General features: G+C 42.5%; 1 protein-coding gene across 1 annotated transcript; it reads left to right on the plus strand.

Annotated features, from left to right (window-relative positions):
* Positions 1–1,824: 1,824 nt before the first annotated feature.
* On the plus strand, positions 1,825–11,839 carry LOC139174644 (small serum protein 2-like). The gene is made up of 4 exons (XM_070765131.1): positions 1,825–1,914; positions 6,054–6,147; positions 8,081–8,210; positions 11,651–11,839. The coding sequence occupies exons 1-4, from the start codon at positions 1,912–1,914 to the stop codon at positions 11,757–11,759; spliced, it is 336 nt and encodes a 111-aa protein (XP_070621232.1). The 5' UTR covers positions 1,825–1,911; the 3' UTR covers positions 11,760–11,839.
* The last annotated feature ends 350 nt before the right edge of the window (positions 11,840–12,189 follow it).

The following is a 12,189-nucleotide window of genomic DNA, read 5'->3' on the forward strand; positions in this document are numbered from 1 at the left end:
TGGAGTAAAACAGCTCTGGGTCCCTTCACCAGAAACATGTCCTACAAGAGGTCCATGGGAGAGTATGAGGGTCACCTTGAGCAGAGCCAGAGTACAAGTGGGTAGGACTAACACAAGACAAAACCATGGGAGCTGGATAAGACGGAGTGGCTGTGGGTCTTGCCTCCCAAGGACAATCCCATCTGTCCATCCATAACCCTGGGGGGGGGGAATTATTGACCCCCTCAGAGAGGGTCCGCAACTTGGGCGTCCTCCTCGATCCACAGCTCACATTAGAGAACCATCTTTCAGCTGTGGCGAGGGGGGCGTTTGCCCAGGTTCGCCTGGTGCACCAGTTGCGGCCCTATCTGGACCAGGACTCCCTGCTCACAGTCACTCATGCCCTCATCACCTCAAGGCTCAATTACTGAAATGCTCTGTACATGGGCTAGACTCGGGGTGGCTAACAACAATAAAAAGACAATGTAAACAAATCTAATATTAAAAATAATCTAAAAACCCCCAATTTAAAGAACCAATCATACATACAAACATACCATGCATAAATTCTATAAGCCTAGGGGGAAGGGAAAATTTCAATTCCCCCATGCCTGATGACAGAGGCGGGTTTTGAGGAGCTTACGAAAGGCAAGGAGGGTGGGGGCAACTCTGATATCCGGGGGCAGTTGGTTCCAGAGGGTCGGGGCCGCCACAGAGAAGGCTCTTCCCCTGGGTCCCGCCAGACGACATTGTTTAGTCGACGGGACCCCGAGAAGGCCAACTCTGTGGGACCTAACTGGTCGTTGGGATTCGTGCGGCAGAAGGCGGTCCCTGAGGTAATCTGGTCCAGTGCCATGAAGGGCTTTATAGGTCATAACCAACACTTTGAATTGTGACCGGAAACTGATTGGCAACCAATGCAGACTGCGGAGTGTTGCAGTAACATGGGCAAATTTAGGAAAGCCCATGACTGCTCTCGCAGCTGCATTCTGCACGATCTGAAGTTTCCGAACACTTTTCAAAGGTAGCCCCATGTAGAGAGCGTTACAGTAGTCGAGCCTCGAGGTGATGAGGGCATGAGTGACTGTGAGCAGTGACTCCCGGTCCAAGTAGGGCCGCAACTGGTGCACTAGGCGAACCTGGGCAAACGCCCCCCTCACCACAGCCGAAAGATGTTTCTCTAATGTGAGCTGTGGATCGAGGAGGACGCCCAAGTTGCGGACCCTCTCTGAGGGGGTCAATAGTTCCCCTCCCCAGGGTTATGGACGGACAGATGGAATTGTTACTTAAAATCCACCTCTGCTGTCAGGCATGGGGGAATTGAGATGCTCTTTCCCCCTAGGCCTTTACAATTCTATGCATGGTATGTATGTGTGTACGTTTGGTTTTTATATTAATGGGTTTTTAATCGTTTTTAGTATTGGATTACTATTGTACATTGTTTTATTGTTGCTGTTAGCCGCCCCAAGTCTCTGGAGAGGGGCGGCATACAAATCCAATAAATAAATAAATAAATTGTCCTTGGGAGGCAGAACCCACAGCCACTCCGTCTTATCCGGGTTGAGTTTTAATAAAGGGTGTAAAGGTTTTAATAAAGAAGTAAATAAAGAAATCCACACATCCTGCTGGCCATCAATTCAGAGTTTTTTTTTTAAAATAATCATGTTGTTCTAAAGCTGAGAAAATGCTTTTCCCTTATCACATCTACAAAACAAACCCAAACTAGTCATAAAGTAAATATTTCCCTTCCGGCAGTGGCTATTCTGACCAAACTTTGGCCCAGCATTCTTTGGCTTCTATAGATTGCACAAGGGGAGGTCTTGGGTTTTGTATAAATTGGACGAGAAGACTCCTTGGTGACCTCAGAGAGAAGAGCTGCTCCTGGTCCTTCCACCCTACCAAGAGTTTCCTGGTCTTTCCCCAAAAGCCAAGATGGTGAGTAAAATCATTTCTTTTCTTATTTCACTAACCAGAGCTCGATTTAGCTGGGATGTGAAAAGAGAATGGCTGGAGGAATGAAATGGCACCTTCGCGATTGTCATTCCCTTGAATCCGAACCCGGAGTCGTAGCTGCGCTTTAATAATAACGAGAGGGATACTCTGTACATTGTCTAGATTCAATAAAGACAGAAATATAGAAAAAAAACCGATGCTCAAATTCTCCAGAAGGGAGGAAGGATGAAAAGAACTATTAACACTAGGGAACAATTTGTAACACAATTTTTTTTTGAGTTTGATCTTTGAGCTTTTTTACAGTTAATTCAGCATGCTGGTTTCAAAACTGCAAGTTTTTATTTATTTATTTATTTTATTTATTTATTGGATTTGTATGCCGCCCCTTTCCGCAGACTCGGGGCGGCTAACAACAGCAATAAAACAGTATATAACAGAATCCAATACTAAAAACAGTTAAAAACCCATTATATAAAAACCAATCATACATACAGACATACCATGCATAAAATTGTAAAGGCCTAGGGGGAAAGAGGATCTCAATTCCCCCATGCCTGGCGGTAGAGGTGGGTTTTAAGGAGCTTACGAAAGGCGAGGAGGGTGGGGGCAATTCTAATCTCTGGGGGGAGTTGGTTCCAGAGGGCCGTGGCCGCCACAGAGAAGGCTCTTCCCCTGGGTCCTGCCAAGCGACATTGTTTAGTTGACGGGACCCGGAGAAGACCCACTCTGTGGGACCTAACTGGTCACTGGGATTCGTGCAGCAGAAGGCGGTCCCTGCGATAGTCTGGTCCGGTGCCATGAAGGGCTTTATAGGTCATAGCCAACACTTTGAATTGTGACCGGAAACTGATCAGCAACCAATGCAGACTGCAGAGTGTTGGTGTAACATGGGCATATTTGGGAAAGCCCATGATTGCTCTCGCAGCTGCATTCTGCACGATCGGAAGTTTCCGAACACTTTTCACCTTATATATATAATATAGTTACTTAGGCAACATTAGCCACCCCGAGTCTACGGAGAGGGGCAGTATACAAATCTAATAAACAAACAAACAAACAAACATTTATTCATTTATTTTATTTTATTGGATTTGTATGCCGCCCCTCTCCGATGACATGAGCATCAAATTGCATTTTTGACATCGCCATCTTGCTAACTTCCTGGAAAATCTTGGTGCAGTCAACGATGGGCAGGGTGAGCGATTCCACCAAGATCTGAAAGTCATGGAGGCAGGGAATCAAGGTTGATGGGATGTACATATGATGGTTGACTATTCTTGGAGCATCAGGCGAGAAGGACCACAGATTAAACACTCCAGAAAGAAGCTATAAGTGAAATTTTTTACCTTAATATGTATAATTACCATTCGATAAAAACCCCCACAACTATTCATATGAACACAAGTTAACTTTCAGTAACTATTATAGTCTTTGTATGAATAAAGTTAGTCTCTGTAAACTATTTGGTAATTTTTTAAATTTTCCTTTCCTTTATATGCACAATTTGTATGACTTTTGAGGGTATCTTGTAGCTTAAAAAGGTGATGTGATAGACAAAAACTCTGGTTATTTTTGGATCCAGGGGCCAAAATTTAGTTGAAAATAAGTCACAGTTTTAAGACAATGAAATTGCTGTTCCCCGGTGTTATCAATGGCATTTGGGGATGAGAGAACTGACCCCTGAAGAACCCCACAAAGGAGGGGCCTAGGGTTCGATCTCTGACCGCCCCCCACCAACACCGACTAAGACCGACCAGAGAGGTAGGAGGAGAACCACCATAGAACGGTGCCTCCCACTCCCAACCCCTCCAGTCGGTGCAGAAGGAGACCATGGCCGATGGTATTGAAAGCTGCTGAGAGGACAAGAAGCACCAGGATGGAGGAATAATCCCTGTCCAAGGCCCGCCACAGATCATCCATCAGTACAACCAAAGCAGTTTCAGTGCTGTAGCCGGGCCTGAAACCAGACTGATAAGGGTCAAGATAATTACCCTCCACCAAGACTCCCAGGTGGGAGAAGGCGTAAAAAGGTGACAGACGGTGATGTGGGATTTATAGTATGTCTCCTTCCATCTGTAGTGGGGTCAAATTCCATCAATACCAATGTAGAGTTTTGCTTCGGAAGTTTTGCTTCTTTTTTTAACTTTTTATTGATTGATTGATTGATTTTGTCCAATACACAATGAGGGTTTTAGTGGGTGTACACATAGTAAAATACATGATGAAGGTTATAGAGGAGATACTCATAGTAAAATATATCTAAGAATGAATAGAAAAGAAGATATAGGAATAGAACATATCAATGAAAGAATAGAAGAAGAGATATAGGAATAGAAGAAAAGTATAGGAGATATAGGAGAGCAATAGGACAGGAGACGGAAGGCACTCTAGTGCACTTGTACTCGCCCCTTACTAACCGCTTAGAAATCTATTTAATTACATTCTGTTTATTTAATAAATTCTGTCTATTGAATTACGTTCTGTTTATTTAGTAAATCCTGTCTATTGAATTACATTCTGTTTATTTAATTATGTTCTGTTTATAAAGAGAAACCAATACAATAAACCAAAAGTTTTGTTTCAAGACATATAACATAGTCATTCTGCTTGGAAAAGCATGGGGGAGGATACCTAAAATTAAAAATTATTCAGGTAAAGTTACCGAAAACCTCATCAGGCAACTATGGGAATTACAGTCCATAAACATTTTGTCAATTTGTCAATAATTATGGATTTCTTAAAACATAATCCTTAAGAAATTGAATTTATGATATTTTGAGTATTTTCAAAACCTGCTTACTGATGTTTGTAAGTTGGGGGCTACTTATAATTTAATTCGATTGCTGTGCCACCCAATCTTGAAGGACTAAGAATGGCTTGCAACAATATAAAAAATACAAGAACAATTAAAAGAAGTCCAATATTCAATTCTAACTATAAAATCCAAATTAAAACCCATACTAACTAAACAAAACATTCATATACTACATTCATACAATATGGACATGATGGTTATTAATTCATGGGATCCAGGCCTGCTGGCAAAGCTAGGTCTTCGTGGCCTTGCGGAAAGCCATTAGAGTGGGAGAAATACAAAATTTTTTTGGGGGGAGTTGATTCCATAGAGTCGGGGCGGCCACACAGAAGGCCCTGCCCCGTGGCCCTGCCAGCCTGCATTGCTTAGTTGATGGAACCCAGAGGAGGCCAACTCTGTGTGTTCTTAAAGGTCTGTGGGAGGTAGGTGGCAAGAGACGGTCCAATCTTAAGAGACATAAGTACAGTAGTACCCCTAGATACGAGCATAATTCATTCCATAAGGGAGCTTGTATCTCGAGGCAACTTGTATCTGGAACAAATAACTTTTCCCCCCTCCGAGATAACCAAAAGCAAGGATTCTTGCGCCACCTAGTGGACGCTCGGCTTGTATCCCGAATTTGAGCTCGGGACTAGAACAGAAATATCTCTCCCCTCGTGGCTCGTATCTTGAAATACTCGCATGTAGAGCAGCTCGTATCTAGAGGTACTACTGTACAGTGATCTCTCGTTTTTCGTGGGGGATCCGTTCCAAGACCACCCGTGAAAAATGAATTTCCATGAAGTAGAGGAAAGATAGTTTTTTATGTACTTAACGAGTATTTGGACTTTTAAAACCCACCCTTTGGATTAAATGGTCATTCTACAATGTTTCTCAGCTGGAACTACATGTGATATCCTACCAGTTTCTTTAATAGAGGACAGTAGGACTGTAGAAGAATTTTAGGAAGTTTTAATGGGTTTAAAATTTTCAATGGATTTAAGCCCCCTTTGAAAACCCGTGAGGTAGCGAATCCGCGAAAGATGAACCGCGAAGTAGCGAGGGATTACTGTATAACCGATAGCCAGGCACCTGAATTTTGATCCCATGGTCATGGGGCTGCTGCAAAAGTCATAACCATGGAAAGTGGTCATAAGTGACTTCTTCCCCAGCACCATTGCAACTTTGAACGTTCACTAAGTGAACTGTTGTAAATTGAGGACCACCTGTATTGAAGGGGACATTCGGAAAGATTTAGAACAGCAGGTTTCTGAAGCAACCACCAAGTTCTCGGGGGACTTACTTTCTTTCCTGCTTCCTTTCTCAGAGAGTCTTCTTCAGCCTTTTCATCCTGTCCGTCATGCTAGCTACATGTGAAGGAGCCTGCTTTAGCAATCCCTTTAAACCTCAGTTTATAAATGGTAAGTAACCCAACTCTTTATCGAGCTGAACAAATCATCTAGAATCCTGCATCCAGTTTTGGTCAGCACACTATAAAGAAGATGTTGAGACTCTGGAGCAGAGGTTCTCAATGTTGCCGTGGCCCCTTAATACAGTTCCTCATGTAGGGGTGACCCCCAACCATAAGTCTAGCGCCAATTCTCTCAATGGAGCATTAAACTGATTGGCAGGAGAGTCAGAGGGACAACCCCACTGTAAAACGCCTGATTGGTTGGATCGTATCCTCCATTGATGTATTGTACTTTATTATTATATCTTCACTGCTATCCTTCCTTCCTTCCTTCCTTTTTTCCTTTCTTCCTTTTTTCCTTCCTTCCTTCCTTCCCTCTCTTTGATATATTGCCACATGGTTAATCTCATTAACCTGCATTATGTATTGGATGGACTAACTAACTAACTAACTAACTAACTAACTCACTCACTCACTCACTCACTCACTCACTCACTCACCAACCAACCAACCAAACAATCACATGATTAATCTCATTAACCTGCATTATGTATTGGATGGACTAACTAACTAAACAAACAAACAAAAAGGCTCCATGTGCCACCTGTGGCACCCATGCCATAGATTTGTCATCACCGGTGTAGGGTCTCCTGCTGTTGAATTTAGATAGAAACATAGAAACATAGAAGTCTGACGGCAGAAAAAGACCTCATGGTCCATCTAGTCTGCCCTTATACTATTTTCTGTATTTTATCTTAGGATGGATCTATGTTTATCCCAGGCATGTTTAAATTCAGTTACTGTGGATTTATCTACCACATCTGCTGGAAGTTTGTTCCAAGGATCTACTACTCTTTCAGTAAAATAATATTTTCTCATGTTGCTTTTGATCTTTCCCCCAACTAACTTCAGATTGTGTCCCCTTGTTCTTGTGTTCACTTTCCTATTAAAAACACTTCCCTCCTGGACCTTATTTAACCCTGTCAGAAATCACTACCCCTAAATCCTTCTCTTCTGAAGTTTTTGCTAACACAGAACTGCCAATGCAATACTCAGATTGAGGATTCCTTTTCCCCAAGTGCATTATTTTACATTTGGAAACATTAAACTGCAGTTTCCATTGCTTAGACCATTTATCTAGTAAAGCTAAATCATTTACCATATTACAGACGCCTCCAGGAATATCAACCCTATTGCACACTTTAGAGTCATCGGCAAATAGGCAAACCTTCCCTACCAAACCTTCCCCTATGTCACTCACAAATATATTAAAAAGAATAGGACCCAGAACAGATCCTTGTGGCACACCGCTTGTAACCTGACTCTGCTCAGAATACTCGCCATTAACAATAACTCTCTGATGTCTACGCTTCAGCCAGCTGCAAATCCATTGAACTATCCAGGGATTAAGTCCAATCTTCACTAATTTATCTATCAGCTCTTTATGTGGAACCGTATCAAAGGCTTTGCTGAAGTCCAGGTAGGCAATATCCACGGCACCACCTTCATCCAACACCTTTGTGACATAGTAAAAGAAATCAATGAGATTAGTCTGACATGATTTGCCTTCAGTAAAGCCATGCTGATTTGGGTCTAATAAGTTATTGTTTTTTAGGTGCTGATTTATCCTCTTTTTGAGTAGAGTCTCCATCATTTTAACTACAACTGATGTCAAGCTAACTGGCCTATGACGTACAAGGTCCCTTCCAACTCTTGTTATTCTGTTTGAGATCTGTTTTACCCACATTTCCGTCAAAGGTCTCCTAAACCCCCAACCATATTCATGCAGAGGTTGTTGGCTCATCAGGGGTCCTTACCAATAGGATCAATAAGTACAATCGAATGCTTTGTAGCAACGACAGAGGATTTGTGTACTAGTCACGTTCGTGCAATAGTAGGTTTGGGTGCAGCTTCGGGTTCAACGGGAGCCTTTTTTCCCCTAGGGAAAGCGGTGTGGCCCACCAAATGCGTGGATCCCCACGATAAGAAAGAGCATCCCATTGGGTCTGCATGGAATACAGCCGATTGTCTGCGATGCAACTGCAAAAAAGACGGATTAAGTTGCTGCCACAGGTAAGAAATCTTTTGGACCATCCTATGGGGGTTGTGAGTGGGAGACCCTGTCCTGCTATACTTCTCTGGGCTTCATGGCTAGTTCCAATCTCCTTTCCTCTCTTAAACTTCTCTTCTCACCTCTCCTCTATCTCCTCTCCTCAACTCTCCTAATCTTCTCTTCTCTTCTCTCTTAATCTTCTCTTCTCTCCTCTCGTCTCCTCAACTCTCCTAATCTTCTCTTTTCTCTTAATCTTCTCTCCTCTCCTCTCCTCAACTCTCCTAATCTTCTCTTCTCTCCTCTCTTAATCTTCTCTTCTCTCCTCTCCTCTCCTCTCCTAATCTTCTCTTCTCTCTTAATCGTCTCTTCTCTCCTCTCTTAATCGTCTCTTCTCTCCTCTCTTAATCTTCTCTTCTTACGTCTCCTCTCCTCTATCTCCTCTCCTCAACTCTCCTAATCTTCTCTTCTCTCTTAATCTTCTCATCCTCCTCTCTTAATCTTCTCTCCTCTCCTCAGCTCTCCTAATCTTCTCTTCTCTCTTAATCTTCTCTTCTCTCCTCTCCTCTCCTCAGTTCTCCTAATCTTCTCTTCTCTCTTAATCTTCTCTCCTCTCCTCTCCTCAGCTCTCCTAATCTTCTCTTCTCTCCTCTCTTAATCTCCTCTCCTCTCCTCAACTCTCCTAATCTTCTCTTCTCTCCTCTCTTAATTGTCTCTTCTCTCCTCTCTTAATCTTCTCTTCTTACCTCTCCTCTATCTCCTCTCCTCAACTCTCCTAATCTTCTCTTCTCTCTTAATCTTCTCTTCTCTGCTCTCTTAATCTTCTCTTCTCTCCTCTCCTCAGCTCTCCAAATCTTCTCTCTTAAATTTCTCTTCTCTCCTCTCCTCTTCTCTCTTAAACTTCTCTCCTCTCCTCAGCTCTCCTAATCTTCTCTTATCTTCTCTCTTAATCTTCTCTCCTCTCCTCTCCTCTCCTAATCTTCTCTTCTCTTCTCTCTTAATCTTCTCTTCTCTCCTCGCCTCTCCTCAACTCTCCTAATCTTCTCTTCTCTCCTCTCTTAATCTTCTCTCCTCTCCTCAACTCTCCTAATTTTCTCTTCTCTCCTCTCTTAATCGTCTCTTCTCTTCTCTCCTCTCTTAATCTTCTCTTCTTACCTCTCCTCTATCTCCTCTCCTCAACTCTCCTAATCTTCTCTTCTCTCTTAATCTTCTCTTCTTACCTCTCCTCTCCTCTATCTCCTCTCCTCAACTCTCCTAATCTTCTCTTCTCTGCTCTCTTAATCTTCTCTTCTCTCCTCTCCTCAGCTCTCCTAATCTTCTCTCTTAAACTTCTCTTCTCTCCTCTCCTCTTCTCTCTTAAACTTCTCTTCTCTCCTCTCCTCAGCTCTCCTAATCTTCTCTTATCTTCTCTCTTAATCTTCTCTTCTCTCCTCTCCTCAGCTCTCCTAATCTTCTCTTCTCTTCTCTCTTAATCTTCTCTTCTCTCCTTGCCTCTCCTCAACTCTCCTAATCTTCTCTTCTGTTCTCTCTTAATCTTCTCTTCTCTCCTCTCCTCAGCTCTCCTAATCTTCTCTTCTCTCCTCTCTTAATCTTCTCTTCTCTCCTCTCCTCCACTCTCTTAATCTTCTCTTCTCTCCTCTCCTCAGCTCTCCTAATCTCCTCTCCTCAACTCTCCTAATCTTCTCTTCTCTCCTCTCTTAATCGTCTCTTCTCTCCTCTCTTAATCTCCTCTTCTTACCTCTCCTCTCCTCTATCTCCTCTCCTCAACTCTCCTAATCTTCTCTTCTCTCTTAATCTTCTCTTCTCTCCTCTCTTAATCTTCTCTTCTCTTCTCTCCTCTCCTCTCCTCAGCTCTCCTAATCTTCTCTTCTCTTCTCTCCTCTCCTCAGCTCTCCTAATCTTCTCTTCTCTCTTAATCTTCTCTTCTCTCCTCTCTTAATCTTCTCTTCTCTCCTCTTCTCAGTTCTCCTAATCTTCTCTTCTCTCTTAATCTTCTCTTCTCTCCTCTCTTAATCTTTTCTTCTCTCCTCTTCTCAGTTCTCCTAATCTTCTCTTCTCTCTTAATCTTCTCTTCTCTCCTCTCTTAATCTTCTCTTCTCTCCTCTTCTCAGTTCTCCTAATCTTCTCTTCTCTCTTAATCTTCTCTTCTCTCCTCTCTTAATCTTCTCTTCTCTCCTCTTCTCAGTTCTCCTAATCTTCTCTTCTCTCTTAATCTTCTCTTCTCTCCTCTCTTAATCTTCTCTTCTCTCCTCTTCTCAGTTCTCCTAATCTTCTCTTCTCTCTTAATCTTCTCTTCTCTCCTCTCTTAATCTTCTCTCCTCTCCTCTCTTAATCTTCTCTCCTCTCTTAATCTTCTCTTCTCCTCTCCTCATCTTCTCTCCTCTCCTCTCCCCTCCCATCCCATCCTATTCTATCCCATTTTTCCATTCTATTATTCTATTCTATAATGAACCATAAAGAACTATATGTAGCTATATCATTGTTATAAATAAACACATATTTTAATAAATGATGATTTTCATGATAAGCACCCTTAATTAATCCAGGTTACTATGTGATCTGTGCCTCTCTGGCTAATGTTATTAAATTCCTAGAGTTCTGCATCCACGATGGCATACTTACTGGCCAAGGGTGCAGGTCTCCAACAAGGGAGACCTTGTTGTACTTTTGCAGGAAAACATAACGGCATCCAAAATCAATTCTTAGCGTGTCCAAATGCTGAAATTTCTCCGTGTAGAGGAGGATTTCCAAAAAATTGAGTTTGTAGAACCAAATAAAGCAAGGGTGCAATTCCCTTCCTTTCCCTACTGATTCACAAATGCTTTGCCCACGTATGTGCCCAAATTGGCCAGAACCGTCTGAATTCTACCCCTGAAATAAAGCCTTGGCTACATCAACATTTCTCCCCAGGAGGTTCCTATAGTTTTGTGCAAGGTCTAAAGTGGCAGATGATAATAATAATAATAATAATAATAATAATAATAATAATAATAATAATTTATTGGATTTGTATGTCACCCCTCTCCGCAGACTCGGGGTGGCTAACAACAATAATAAACACAACATGTACAATCCAATAATAAAAAACAACTAAAAACCCTTATTATAAAACCAAACATACACACAAACATACCATGCATAACTTGTAATGGCCCAGGGGGAAGAGCTATCTCAACTCCCCCATGCCTGGTGGTATAAATGAGTCTTGGGTAGTTTACGAAAGACAGGGAGGGTGGGGGCAGTTCTAATCTCCGGGGGGAGTTGGTTCCAGAGGGCCGGGGCCGCCACAGAGAAGGCTCTTCCCCTGGGGCCCGCCAAACAACATCGTTTAGTTGACGGGAAGGTCAACTCTGTGGGACCTTATCGGTCGCTGGTCCTAGGTGAACTTGTCAATTAAGGTCAAATTTGACCGACCATAATTCTTTCTTCTTTCTCTCCATCCCTCTCCCCTCGCCCCCTGAAGGTATGGTGGTATTGCCGTAAAGCAAGGATGTAAAACCGTGATAAATCCAAAAACATGTAAACATGAATTCTATCGACTTGACGACCCATCAAAGCGTTGTGACGTCTGATCCCTTCACATGGGTGAAACTGGAATAAATGTGATATGAATAAATGAAACTGAATAAATCCCTCACACAAGGGTCTTAAACTTTTTCCTTGCCTGGTCTTTTCACTAAATAGTAATCAGGTTAAACACGAGTTGGGGCTTGAGAGGTAAACCATGTGGAGCTGGGAGATATTGCTTGCATTTGTCTGGCATTGTGGAGCAAGTAAACATTGCTTGAGCATTAATGTTTTTTCTCAAAAAGCCCATAGAGAGCAAGAAGCAATTGGAAACCTGACAAGCATGATAAATGATAAAGGAAATGGAGCACCTCCCTTATGATGTATAATGCACTTGGGGAAAAGGAATCCTCAATCTGAGTATTGCATTGGCAAAAACTTCAGAAGAGAAGGTTTGAGTGGTCGTGATTTCTGACAGTCTCAAAATGGGTGAGC

Source organism: Erythrolamprus reginae, chromosome 12 (genome assembly GCF_031021105.1).
Source record: "Erythrolamprus reginae isolate rEryReg1 chromosome 12, rEryReg1.hap1, whole genome shotgun sequence".
NCBI lineage: Eukaryota > Metazoa > Chordata > Lepidosauria > Squamata > Dipsadidae > Erythrolamprus > Erythrolamprus reginae.

Coding starts and splice junctions, on each gene's coding strand:
- LOC139174644 (XM_070765131.1), top strand. Junction 6,148..8,080: donor TAAACCTCAGTTTATAAATG/GTAAGTAACCCA, acceptor TTTTTCCCCTAG/GGAAAGCGGTGTGGCCCACC. Junction 8,211..11,650: donor GGATTAAGTTGCTGCCACAG/GTAAGAAATCTT, acceptor CGCCCCCTGAAG/GTATGGTGGTATTGCCGTAA.